This window comes from Tachypleus tridentatus, chromosome 8 (assembly GCF_004210375.1).
Source record: "Tachypleus tridentatus isolate NWPU-2018 chromosome 8, ASM421037v1, whole genome shotgun sequence".
In the NCBI taxonomy this organism is placed as follows: Eukaryota; Metazoa; Arthropoda; class Merostomata; order Xiphosura; family Limulidae; genus Tachypleus; species Tachypleus tridentatus.
The window spans coordinates 109,804,382-109,818,654 of record NC_134832.1 but is presented as its reverse complement, the minus strand read 5'-3'; the positions used below and the strand labels follow the sequence as shown (position 1 = coordinate 109,818,654).

General features: G+C 31.4%; 2 protein-coding genes across 2 annotated transcripts in view; one reads left to right on the top strand and one right to left on the bottom strand.

The window, feature by feature from the left end:
- LOC143223204 (ribonuclease kappa-B-like) overlaps positions 1-14,273 on the bottom strand; it is a 514,553-nt gene that overhangs the window by 439,223 nt on the left and 61,057 nt on the right. The gene's annotated exons all lie outside the window — the stretch shown is intronic.
- LOC143223199 (cell adhesion molecule Dscam1-like) overlaps positions 1-14,273 on the top strand; it is a 115,643-nt gene that overhangs the window by 52,352 nt on the left and 49,018 nt on the right. The window contains exons 6-8 of the mRNA XM_076450800.1: positions 294-563; positions 1,135-1,542; positions 2,279-2,437. Of these exons, the coding sequence (XP_076306915.1) occupies positions 294-563; positions 1,135-1,542; positions 2,279-2,437 (837 nt within the window). The remainder of the gene's footprint in view (positions 1-293; positions 564-1,134; positions 1,543-2,278; positions 2,438-14,273) is intronic.

The following is a 14,273-nucleotide window of genomic DNA, read 5'->3' as shown; positions in this document are numbered from 1 at the left end:
TGAATCATGAATCAGCTGTTTCACAATCAGGGCAAGCAAACCATTAGACCACGTTTAGTTTGTATGTGTGACAAAACATAAGAAAATCATCTGTTTGTAGTTTTAATACATTTTTAACAACTCTATAGGGGTTTCCAGAGAAACTATGTTTTTAGCATTACAACTACACACTTTTTTGTATGCTAGAAAACATGTTTTATGTCAAAAATAAGATATTAAAAATAACTAGCAATCTTATTATGGTTTTACTCAATAGCTTAGCTCCCATTTATTGTTCACAAATTTATTTTCAGTTCATCTACAAGTTCGGATAGAGCCTCATTCCTTGGTTGTTCTTAGTGGAGGGGTAGCCACACTCACGTGTAGTATTGTAGGACATCCAATCGACTCAATTGTTTGGACAAAAAACTTCCGCCCTCTTGTGACGAATAGAAGAGTTACTCTTCAAGGAAGGAATGTGCTTTATATAAACTCTGTAAAGAAGGAAGACCAAGGAATGTATCAGTGTTTTGTTTACAGTCGTGGAGACAATCAACAGGCAACAGCCCAGTTAGTAGTGGGAGGTGAGAAAAACGTATTACATGTTAGTAATATTCCACGCAAAAAACATATTCATAAGTTTTATATTTAGAATGAAATCATTATATTTAACTTGTAACTTTTAGTTTATATTAGAAAAATAAATCATGTATGAGAATACGTAGAACGAACATAAACGTATTTTGGTTTGTAGAGGCTTATCTCTCTCACCCAGAGCGTCACTAATGTTTCTAATTTTGTTAAAACGATCAATATAACTCATAAAAATTTATTCTTGTATATAGATTCTGTACGCAAGAGTTTTTAGATAAACGTTACAAATAAAAATAAAAACAAATATCACTTTTAATTGGCCTGTGTGCTTCAAGGAGTCAGAAATGTATACAGTTTATTTATATAATATTATAAAATTGTAAAAAATATTCCTAAGAAGGTTAGGCGCTGAAAACAGATAAATCTCGTACATCTCGCATATAAATCCTTGCCAAAAGCTTATTTACTATACAAATAAAAACTTATTATTTATAGAAATCAAGAGCTTTATAAATTTGCGTCTTAATTTTTTGAAGTTAAGCAAAAACTCTACTTTTACAGATGTTCCTCCAGTGTTTCATCAGACTTTTCCGGAAAAGAAAGTTCATCCTGGAGTTTCTGTTTCCATGCTCTGTACAGCTTCCGGTCATCCTCCTCCGGAAGTGTTGTGGTTTGTTGATGGGCAAGCACTTCCGAAACTGGGTCGATTTTTTAATGAATACATCGTTAGTAACGATGGAATGGTTATTAGTTACCTGAACATCAGTGATGTACGTGTCCAAGATGGAGGTGTGTACCAGTGTAAAGCATCCAATCTTGTTGGTTCAGCGACTCACAATAATAAACTTGATATATACGGATCACCGTTCATTCGTCCTATGGGCAACGTTTCGGTTGTGGAGGGACAACAACTATTTGTACGTTGTCCAGTGTCTGGTTATCCTATCCATAGTATAACTTGGGAAAAAGGTATATTCTGAGGGAACAACTAGTAATATGAGTATTTAAGGATATTAATTAAACTTACCACCTTGCAACGTATGATATATGCATAATATTCTAATAGAATTATTAACAGTGAATAATAAATAAAATAATTTTGCTAGAGTTTCAGGTTTTTCTTTCATACATTAATTAAACTACTCTATTTGAAACTGGAATGTAATTTACTTGTCTTTTATCTATGGGAATTCTGTTTTCTTGAACAAATTATGCAAAATGCGAAACGTTTTTTCCTTCCCTATTTATACATATATACACATTGACATTCGCTCAGCTATTTAGCTTATCTAGGTAGAACGTATTATTACAAACTTAAAAACTTTAAGAGTTTATGGAAGATCATAAATCAAGCACAAGTTTTTTCTTAAGTGTCAAACAGCAGCAATTTAACGTACCATAAATAGCAAAATCATGACTACAAATTATTTACGTGGTTGACCTATCTAAAATTGCACTCCAGTTTTATCAAACGTTTTCGTTAATCTTGGTATCTGTTTAATTTCCGACCTAATCTTAATGTCTGTGGCAGTGAAATAAATCTTTCTGGTTTATGAAAAATATCACGAAACATTTGAACGTTAAGCACATTTGACACGAAAAGGTCACCTTCAATTGAACAACAGTAAAAGAAAGGAAAATGAATATAGATAATAATAATATAGCTGAAGGCTGGCCATAAATTATATACATCTTTCTACCATAGGGGGAATTCAACTTCCTGTCACCAATAAACAGCAGGTCTTTCCAAATGGTACATTAGTTATCCACGAGGTGAAGGATTTTGACCAAGGAAGATACAAGTGCATAGCTAGAAACCTTGAGGGTGCTTCGGATCATCAGACTGTAAACGTCAGTGTTATAAGTAAGTAAAATCTAAATAAGAAGGGTTAAATACAAATAACACTATAAGCTTGTAGGACATTTCTGTTTCAAACCTCTGGTAAAATACGTGTCGTTCGTGAGCAAATTAAACCGTAATTGTTACAAAAAAAAAAACACATTATAGAGAGTTATGAATAATAAAGGTTTTACATTTCTCAAATGTTTCAAATGAATTTTAAATTTATAGCATTTACTCATCAAGTTACAATTGTTATCTATTATTAAGTACAAAGCTACACAAAGGGTTATCTGTGCTCTACTCACCACTTTGGCACTACGGGACTCAAGTCACAGAAACATACAACACTATTTTATATTGTTTGGTAAACAGAATGATCATAAACCAGGGATCTAAATATTTTATCCAACATATCTACTAAATACTAGTCTAAGAGAGTAAACAGCAGCATCTCTATGTATATTGATCAAATTTAGAAAAATAAAGTAAGGCTGCAATCGTCAGAGGGGCTTAAGTAAAATTCATGAAAAGTTTAACAAATTATTCAAATCTAAGACTAAGTTCTATTGCTCTGCCAAAGAACAAACATACTGACTATCAAGTTTTTAACTAGTAGTTGGTTGTTTATTATTAAAGTATATTTTAGCCTAATGTGTCATAACTGAATTTTATTAAGAATTTAAACTAAATTATTTAACGATAAATCTTTGCCGACTAACATTAGTGACCTACAAACAACTAAATACTTATCGACTTTTAGAGAGAGCAGATAGAAGATTTAACTAAATTCTGATAGAGGAAACTTTAAAGTCAATATTCCCCATTTTTCCAATCTGCCCATTTACATGAGCAGACGAGAAGCATTATGAACATAAATACTATGACAGTGATATATTAGCAGCACTGATATACAGACCTTAACTGTGTTGTTCTTTCAGACATTATATTTCACTCCCCAGACAAAATACTCCAAAACTGTGTAAAACATGCTTCTTGTTTTCTTTGTTACAGTGTTAACAATTGAAGATAACAATAGCAATAAACTAAGGCGGACCTTGTAACATGAACATTGTGTTTTGGCTGAAGGCGCTTGAGCGTTTATTAGTATTTTACATCTATACACAAAAAATACTATTTGCCTCTAACTGTTATTAACAAGAGTTTGCTCTCAATATAAAAAACTGTTTATTAGTTGATGGTGCAGATTTTGAATGCATATTATGCTTGTCTTTCATTTTACAGTTTTATCAATATATTTTTTGGAAAAAAAATAAGATAAATATTTTCACTCTACGCTGCTCTGCTTTCACAGCGAACCTGGTGTTTATCGTTAAAACTGCTTAGTATTTAATTTCATTTTGAAGCGTAGATAAAAACTCAGTTTTGCTCTTCCATTAATACATGTCATAGCGTGTGCGTTTCCTGAGAGAACTTTACAGTCTCATTACAAGTATACTCTCAGGTATAACATGCAATTTTCTCATCTGTATTGATAAAACAGTACATAATTTGCTTTGATAAAGTTTATTTATAACAGATAACTTTCATAATCCTTTGGTGCTCAAACACTATGTTGTCTGCTAATGTGTTTGTTTATAAATTAATAAACATTTGATACAAGTCGTAAAGTTATTATACACAGAACAAATCCAATAGAGGATCTTATAAAATATTCACATGAAATTCTTCCTTTAACGTGTTTTATATTACAACTAAAGATTACACGCGACAGGTTTATTTGGTTTCCATTTTCGGTAAAAACAAAAGTAAAAAAAATTTATTAATATATCAAAACACGAATCCCTTTTCTTTCGACTGTTTAATTTTTCTTAATAACTTGAAACATTTTCCGAAACTTTTCCCACATTATATAATAGGATGCTAGACATAACCTGTCAGTGTAAGTGGGACTTTAAGTCTGTCGAGAAAAGCATAGACAGCATCATTGACCTCTGTACGGAGTTGGATTGAACAATGACGTTTGTCGGTCTATGCCAGGGGTTCTTAACCAGGGGTGCCCGCACCCCTAGGGGGTGCGAAGATGATTCCCAAGGGGTGCGAGGATGCCCATGAATAATTAAAGCAAATCTATATTTTTACATAAGAGTATGCTTTATATTTCTCCTAAGAAGAAACATTGAAATTAATTTTTCATTATGTACCCTGAATTTTTGTCTTAAAAAAAGGTATGCTGTATGTATGAAGATTAAAAAAAAAATTTTTGATTACATCAACTTTGTATTTTTAGCTTTTTTTATATTTAAGTTTCCAGGGGGTGCGAGAAATGATTACTGATTTGAAAGGGGTGCAAACACTGAAAAAGGTTAAGAACCACTGGTCTATGCGATACTTTTATTCGCTAAGACGTGACTTAGTTTGTAGTGTTTTGTAATCTAAAAATCTCAGCGCGTGTTTTAACAATACATCAGAGCTGATCCTGCGTCGTTTCAATGTTGAGTTTTGTTTGTTTGTTTCACCTCATAAATAAATTACTGTTAATTAATTTGCCACTGCCAACATATTACATTGTTAGATATAGATTCTTAAGGCGTAATGGTAGTAACGTTACCTAATTAAAGCTAACTTTGAGTATGTATAACTTTAGCTTTTATGCTCAGAGTTTTCTTTTAATTTTAATATTATAGGTAGCTATCTATTTAATCGAATTCACGCATTTTCAAATTTCATACAGCTCTCTACGGAGATAATCCGATCTGTTGGAAAAATGAATAGTAAATATTCGAAGAAGAAAGTGGTACTTCATAAAAACCTAGAGATTGTGCAATGTAACTTTTGATGAAGAATGTTAATTCGTTAAGTATTTACTAAGCACCGCTTATATTAAATAAAAAGATAAATTAACACTTTAACTTGTGTACGTTTTTGCTTTAGTTTGTTTAGGTCTAAACTTTACTGTACTTAACATTTTTTCTATCAATAACTACATTTATAATGCTATTCTACGGCTTAACATTAGGCCTTTTTAAAATTTTTGATAAGCCTTTATAGAATAGCTCTGGATTGAGTGCAACGCACTGTTGGTACTGGATTTTACAAATGCAGTAAGGCTGAAATTCTGTTATTTTACACTCTTTTAATTCTTGAAATTCCCCAAGGTTCTGAGTTAAAATTATGGTGCTTAAAAATATACTAAGCCTATTATTAATGCACAAGTCAAAATGTTCGCATAAGAGAAAAAAATGTTTTGTGTACTGTATATTAATTTCCTGAGCACCTACGGAAGGTATATTATTACAATGACTTTGGAGTGTTATATTCTAATTGTTCAAATTTTTATTCAGACTGTTGAAAATTGGGTTGTTTTTTGTGAGAAAACTTCTTTTGATGTCTAGCTGTCTAGATTTGTTTGAATTTGTTATTAGCCAAAGGTTTTTTTAAACTTTCCGCTAAATGGACTTTGTGACAACAAAAATAAATAAAGTAATGATGTCATATATAGTCGTATAATAATTCAAGAAACTATAAACAGAAAGTGGCTCAGTGTTATGTCTGCGGATTTACAACGCTAAAAACCGGATTTCGATACTCGTGGTGGGCAGAGCACAGATAGCCCATTGTGTAGCTTTGTGCTTAATTCAAAACAACAACAACAATCAACAAAAAAATCATTCACATATTGAAATTATAACGTCAGAGTATTCTACTTCAAACGTGATTAAATACAAAATATTCGTGAAATTAGTGAGAATGTCTTTGAAGTTTACTAAGGAATTATGATACAGTTGCCATTTCTGAAAGGTTTATATATATATATAAGTCAAAACACCGGTGCTCGTTACTGTATCTGTCTATATAAACATTGGTAATGTAGTAATTCTGTAGAAGTTAACAGTTAATAAACAATCTGATGCTAATGATACTAATAAAGCAATAAGAAGTTTGTCCAAAATAATGAAATAATTATTAAAAACGAATAAAAAATAATTTTCATAGTTTGGCGAGTCAATTGTATATTGTGATTTATTTGCAGTTTGTCTAATAAAAGACATAAATACAAAGACAACTTTCTTCTAGTTCAAACACACCTGACAATGTTGCTTCATGTTCTGTTACGTCAAGTGTAATACCTGATGTACTTCTACATGCTAGCTACCATGTCACTGACAAGTATGCAAAAAAACTAAAGGAACAAAACAGTTGATCGCTTGTATACAGCTGAGAATAAATTAAAGTTTGCGCAACAAAAAAAACAAGAGTTTGAAGTGAACTGTTAATTCGTTAAAGGTGTTTGTGCAAACACTAATAAAGAAACATTTTTATATCGACTAACAGCTTCTTTTCCGATATCCCTTTAGAAATATTTATAATGATTACTTATATACAGAAGAAAAAAGTATTGCAAAGAATATTTTCTACTTTTGTTGTATTGACACTGTAGTTTTACTGCACCACAGTCTTCAGTTTTGTAAAACCCACTTCAAGTCTTACAATACCAGTTTCCTCTGTTATTCGAAAATGATATGAAAGCGTTATGTTGTGTTGGCTTTACCTAAGAAGCATTTAATACATTACAAAACAAATGGGAAAAAAGGAGCCATCAAAGTTATTTGTGCCTTAATGCTAGAGGAAATGGTCATAAGAAAACCTGAGAAGTGAGACATTTCTCAGTTATGTTGATGTTAGCGTAGAAAGAGAAGACGCTATGACTGCTAGTGATGCACTGGTGTTTATGGGTTTTTTTTATCTTAACAACAATTAAAACGTGTGTTGGTTATTTCTTTATCAATGGCATGGCAGACATGAACGAGCAAGTTTAGTGAGAATATCATACTTGATATATGCCACATCTTTAAACTCATTCAAAACACTTTTGCGCATGAGACCATTTTATGAAGTGGGAAAGATGATATCAAACGGCAATTCTTTATTTATGTGCAGTAATATCCAGAAGAAGAAGACATGCACCTATGAAATAAACATACACATACACATAGAGCAGCAGAAGGAAAAGATGGAAATTAACTATTCAGCAGAAACTTAAAGTTCAGATGCCGTAGAATTTTGCAACAAACCAGGACTTCAACTTGCTTAACTTTAAGGAAAGTGTACTCGAAATTAAATTTGTAAGAACATCTGATTGACTTTTTAACGTCTTAAACTCCAGAAATTAATTGAATACAATTTATAACGGCACAACGAGAAGTTCCAAAGAGTCAGTTTGGTAACTTTTTCTAGCAAAAACAGAAAATTCTAGCTTCATTTAACAAACATCATCGGGCAAAAAACGTATATAACTTGACAAAAAAACGACAACAACAAAAACGTTTACTGGATTCTAGTTAGAGTAGAATCTACGTAACAATTACATTAAACTTTAATATCCTTACTGTCACCCTTTCTGAAGTAACTTCTGTCATATAAATTAAACCAAAATCATGTGGAACTTTGTTTTTAATGGGTCATCATGTAATTGTAATAACATCCCTACTGTTTACAGCTTTATATAAAATAATGCTCATATGAAACAAAATAAAAGCAGCATAAAATTACATTGCCTAGGATGAAACATTAATTTTATATATTACAATAGTTAATACTTTTATACTATTTAGTATTAATACTTCAATTATGATTATATCATACTTTATAGCTTTACCTCAGACTTTTATAAACTTTCATCGAAATTTGTCTCTTTATAAATATAATAAACATCATAGTACCTACTGTTTGTTGTATCGTACTTTATCACATACTTTTTATAACTTTTTATCGAAATTTGTCTCTTTATATATATATAATAAACATCATAGTACTGTTTGTTGTATCGTACTTTATCACAGACTTTTATAAACTTTTACTGAAATTTGTCTCTTTATATACATAATAAGCATCATAATATAATGGCACTGTCTGTTGTATCGTATTTTATCACAGCTTTTATAAACCTTTACCGAAATTTGTCTCTTTATATATATAATAAACATTATAGTACTGTTTGATGAATCATATTTTATCACAGACTTTTATAAACATTTACCGAAATTTGCCCTTTTTATCTATATGATAAACATCATAGTTCTGTTTGTTGTATGTTCATGAAAGTACTTCGCAGGATGTGGATGTATCTTCATCAAAATTGGCATGGAGGTTTATTAGATCCATGGGGTATACATCAACTTCCAGTTTTGAATTTTACATTTTCTTATGCGTGTTTTTACGTTTTTTTAACACTACTTCGCACCATTTTAATGGATCTTCACCAAATTTGGTGAGGCCATTTTGTGTTTTGAAGAATTTATAAGTGTTTTTCCATTTTTTTTACAATTACGTATAAGGAAGCAACTTTTCATGTGCTAAGATAACCTTTCATTAATCATAAATTTATATAACATGCAATCCATAACAAGTACTCCAGCTAGTTCTTAATAATATAGATTAGAATAGCAGAATCGATTTACACCAACGCAATGTCTGTTATTGTTTTCTTTATTTTTCAATGCCTAATCTAAAAACAAGTTTTTTTTTCAATTTATTTCCCCATTTTCTTATCATAGTTACTAAAGAAACTAAAAAGTAATCTATCGTAATAAAAGGGCGTGTCTGTTAGTCTGCGTGTGTAGCCACCATAGCTCCAACAGGGAAGATCCGAGAAACCAGAAATTTTACACCCGTACTTAGTGAACTCTGTATCGGATTTACTGTTATACATTTATTTTAATATGTACGTTTGTTTAAGTTTAATGTATGTAACGTGTATTGCTAAATGTTTTAAATGTTAAATTACGCAAGTTTCGCCTGTTCTTCAAATTTGTATAAAATTTTCGAGAGTGAGAGTGAACGATATATGTTTCACTGAAGCACCAGGGTGTTTTCGAATATTGTTAAGCCAATTGATCTCTCGAAAATTTTGCCTAAAGTTTACAAATTGACGCGCCAAGAGACAGTAATAGAATATTGTTTGATCACTTGAGTCAGTATACTATAAGACTCGGAAGTTATAATTTTGATTAACGCTTATTAATTGGAAAACTACAGACACTTGTAAAGGAACGTTTACAGATTTCGAACACTGCGAACCGCTCAACTCCAGATAATTAACTTTGGCATTAGTATGTCTACGAGAACATTAGATGTCTATCTTCCTCTCTGAAAAGTAAACTTCTAAACCACGTTAGGCTAAACAAGTATAGAGCTAGCTAACAGTTCCATCAAATGAAGTGTATCTGCATATCAACATAAAATTATTTCGCTCGTCATGGACCTGGAATGTCGATAAAAATTCAGTTTCAGACCAGATAGAAGACTGTATATTGTTTGTGGTTTGTAAAACTCTTGTCTATAAATAATTATTTGTAATAACTAGTGTTAATAACAGTTATTATAAATTGTATTGTTGTTTGTTTATTAAAACATATTTGCGTTAAGAAAGAAAGTTGTGTATATTAAATTTGTTGGCAAATATCATAAACTTAATACATATCGACAATCAATACCACTATTCGTTGGTTAAGGAGTAGCCCAAGCGCTCTAGTCTTACATTGCAAAATTAGAGACGTGTAGCTTTTCGTGAAAAAAAAAAACAAATTTAATTTGGCCAAAATACGGTGATAAAAGTGTGAATAGTTTTCCTTTTTTGTGCAAAGAAGTTCATAGGATTAATATTAGTTGTTTCAAGTAAACCCACATGGAATCAATAAAATTATTAATATTACTTATTAATGGAATAATTATAATAACATTTCATTATATAGATTATATTGTTTATATATTTCTGCGAGAATAACTCTGGCTAAAACAAAATAACCAAACGATTAATTACAGTCTTAACCTTTACTCATGCTGAGTGCCATACTGTGTTTATTGTGCGTGTGTCAGTATTGCATCAATAATTTTATTGTAATGATGTGCAGGAATGCTAAAAATAATTAGATTAGGCGGTTATCTTACATTACAGAAATATTTGAAGTCCATTATCTTTCCACATACATAAACTGTTTTCGTTATTACATTTCTATTGTCTCATATCAGTTTACTTTAAGACACTGACTGTTTTTCTGTCATCGAATAACAATTTCGGTTCTCCCATCTTTCAGCATAATTAACGGATGTCGTTACTGCTGTTACAAAAGCAGAATAGTATGGAAATTTGAATAGTAGAAAAACCCGGAGAGCCAAACATTCTCTAGCGCAGATAGCCCTCATGTAGCTTTACACGAAATTCAAAACAAACCAAACCAAATATTCTCCCCACTGGAAACAAAAGCAGATCAATAAACACGTGTCTTCCAAATCGTGTGTTCATTTAGTATTATCTCTTATCTTCTTCTAATGATAAGTTAGGCGATCTGTTTTGTGCATCTGTACGTTATATATTCGTACCATAATTTTAATGTATTTAGTTCACGACGTTTTAGAAGTAAAAAATTAAGATATTAACAATTATAAATGTGCAACAAGAATATAAATATTCAAACGCATGAATACTTGAACTTCCAGAACTATATCTACATAATTTGCATGTTATATATTGTCGTTTCATTTGGAGAATTGCTTTATACTGAAAACGTGTAACATATCTTATACCAATTCAAACGTCACAAAACAGAATGAACTACAGAATAATAAGTGCAAAACGTTATAAAAAAGAACTGTAAACATTTTTATTGTACCTGCCAGAATTTTCACCGTATCATTTAAAATATTATTTTCAACAATCTACAGTCTATTTTGATAAACTGTAAGAGTCGCAGATAGTTCAGGGTACTTGTTTGTTTTTGAATTTCGCGCAAAGCTACACGAGAACTGTTTATGTTACCCGTCTGTTATATAGCAGTGTAAGACTAGAGGGAATGCAGCTAGTCATTACCATCCACTGCCAACTCTTGCGCTACACTTTTACTAACAAATAGTGGGATTGATTGTAACATTATAACGCCCCCACGGCTGAAAGGGCGAGCATGTTTGATGCGAAGAGAATCGAACTCGCGACTCTCAGATTGCGAGTGGAGAGCCCTAATCACCTGGTCATGTCGGGCCATTCAGTGTACTTTAAAAAATGTGAACATGGAACTATGGCTTATTAGAACTGAAAATACTTACTTTGTGGCACATAGAAGCTATGTAAAAAGTTTCCTCGAAAAGTGAAAATTTTCGTTGTTTCAAAAGATGAACTTTCCTTAACAGCAAATATTCCGAATAGTCAGTAAAGAGTGTAACTGCGATAACTAATGGAAGCTGTTTTTACAGTTTGAACCGTATGTTTACATGTCAAGTCTGAATTATTTCTTTTCACTAAAACAATTGTTTTTATAGAATTTCCTGAGTCTCACAATATCATGTTAAAATCTGTACAAAGAATAGAACGTAAACCTGAAATAAAAAGTATAAAGTTTTATTAACCTTCTAGCTATAACTAATAATTATCTTCACTGCAACAAAACAATATTCCATTAAATTTAGAGGATTAATTTCCTGCTTGTATTTTCTATAATTAACTCTGGTATGGATGGCATTCTAACGTGATTAGCTTCTTTGAAAGGAGCTTAAAATGAATTTAGCATTACGTATATAATAATTCATTTACAGTCATTAGTAGGCATTTATTCCGTTTGCTTCTGCTGCGAACAGCGTGTCTTATTCAACCATCATGCAAATGAAAGTACGTTTTATTTCGTAGACTAAGAACTTAAGTGAGATGATTGAACTTAACTAGAGTAAAATGTTTCTTCTGTTATAATCACGTTTCTTTATTTTTATAATTTCTTTCAAATAGAAAAAAAATCAAAATGAAACATTCATATGATTTTGCTCTACGAATGGTGGTTTAAAGTTAAACTATTACGTAAATTTCGAAGATTGAACTAGTGCACAATTACGGTTGAGCCTTTTATATCCGAATGAATCCTTAGGAATTGTGCTTGTTTGTCGTCTGTCGTTTGTTTGTATATTTGATAAGAAAAAATTGAACGAGACTCTGCAAACGAGACGTATATTTTTACTTGTTTACTACTGATTTTCTAAAAATAGTTATGTTTATAATAACTGATTGTGTAGCTTTATCAATTGACAAACAAAAAGGAAACAGAGAAAAATATAAATAATAAAAACACGTGGATCTGAATTGTATAGAATAAACAATCCTACATCACTTGTGAGGTACAGCGGCTGGTAAGAAACGAATTTATCATACAAAATAAGTCAGTACCAGGCTCAGTAACTTTCGTTATTGCTTTTTGGTTTATCTATCATGTTACTGTTTTAGTTCATAAAACATTATAACGAATACTGTTGTGTGAAAGTGAAACTGGAGATATTGGTGTAGTACATTATGTTACAATTGAGTTATTCAGAGAAATTTATTCTGGATAACAACAAAAACAATTCTGACAAATTTTTCAGCCATCTCAACTGTTGTGCATAATTCCATTAAATTCACCAGAGCAAATTAAATCGATAAAACTATCCTTTTTTAGATATTTAGATTCACAAAGAAGAAATTAAAACTTTTATACTTACTATATATCTGAAACTTCGAAATGAAGAAAAATATCTACGTTTCAATTCCTCAAACCCTACTTCCCATTAAGCTATGGAAGTTAAAATGATAATCCAAGTATCTTAAAATCTTTGTTCAAATGCTTCCACAAAAAGTTTTATGGTAATTGGGATTTTAACCATTTCATTCAACAAAACAAATACAAAAAACTGGATTTTAATACCAACTGAAACTATAGCAATCTGTTATATGAAAGGATAACCTGAACAAGTTAAACGAAATTATTGTTAAAACTGCTTATTGACTACTGTACAACTAAAGTTCGTATCTTAGTCCATTCAGAAGTCCTCATTCAACTCGAAAATAGAAACCAGTATCTGTGAAACTTGTTAAGAAATCTATTGCGGTGAAACAGGACGAATACTAAACAGGCGAATTAAGAAAAACAAAAATGGTTTTAACTTATGTTGGAATTCACGCTTCAGACATAGCAAAACACGTTCTTGCACAAAATTCACATTAGAAAACTTGTATAGTTATAGGCAAACTCATTAACAAATTTCATTGCATTTTTCAAGAGTGCTGGCGTACATAACACAAATGTACCACAAAATATCACGTATTACCTCCGAAAAGGTATTTAATCACATACAAATGGTTCACAACAAACAGAAGTCACTGAGGAAGAGATTATGATAGGTATTTAGCTATTTGGTTTTGTTTTCTTCTGAATTTCATGCAAAGCTATACAAGGGCTAACTGCGCTAGCCGTCCCTAATTTAGCAGTGTCAGCCTAGAGGGAAGACAACTAGTCATTACCACCCACCGCCAATTCTTGGGCTACTCTTTTCTTAACGAATAGTGCTATTGACATTCATTTTACTATAATGAAACTATGTTAACCCTTTGAGACTTTAAACCAAAATGTGTCTCGTGTGTCAGTAAAGAAATGCATTTATGCAGACTTTTTAAAGCTCATTTTCTATATTAAAACAATAAGTCTGTTTCACTTCGTGGATATAATAACACAGATCGGATACATAACACTGTTTTTTCTTTCTCTTAAATAAATACAAGAACTGTTTATCGTATAGTACAATTGGTTAAGTTTATAAGCCGATTAGAATACCTAGGTCACCGCTTGATACGGTCGCAATGAAATTCATCAAGCTATGCGCAAACTCAAATCCCATTACCAACGAAGTTTCTACCTAATCATAGAAAATTCGTGATTGATAAAAAAGTAAGTTATACGTACCTTTAACGGATTTCGCAAGCTTTCTCTTATTAATTAATAAATTCGAAGATTAACAGTCTCAACACTAGAGAGAGCAGTAAGGCAAAGTATCCGAACTGACTTGCTATGAGTCCTGTTAGGGTGATAATAGAGCTTAGAACTGC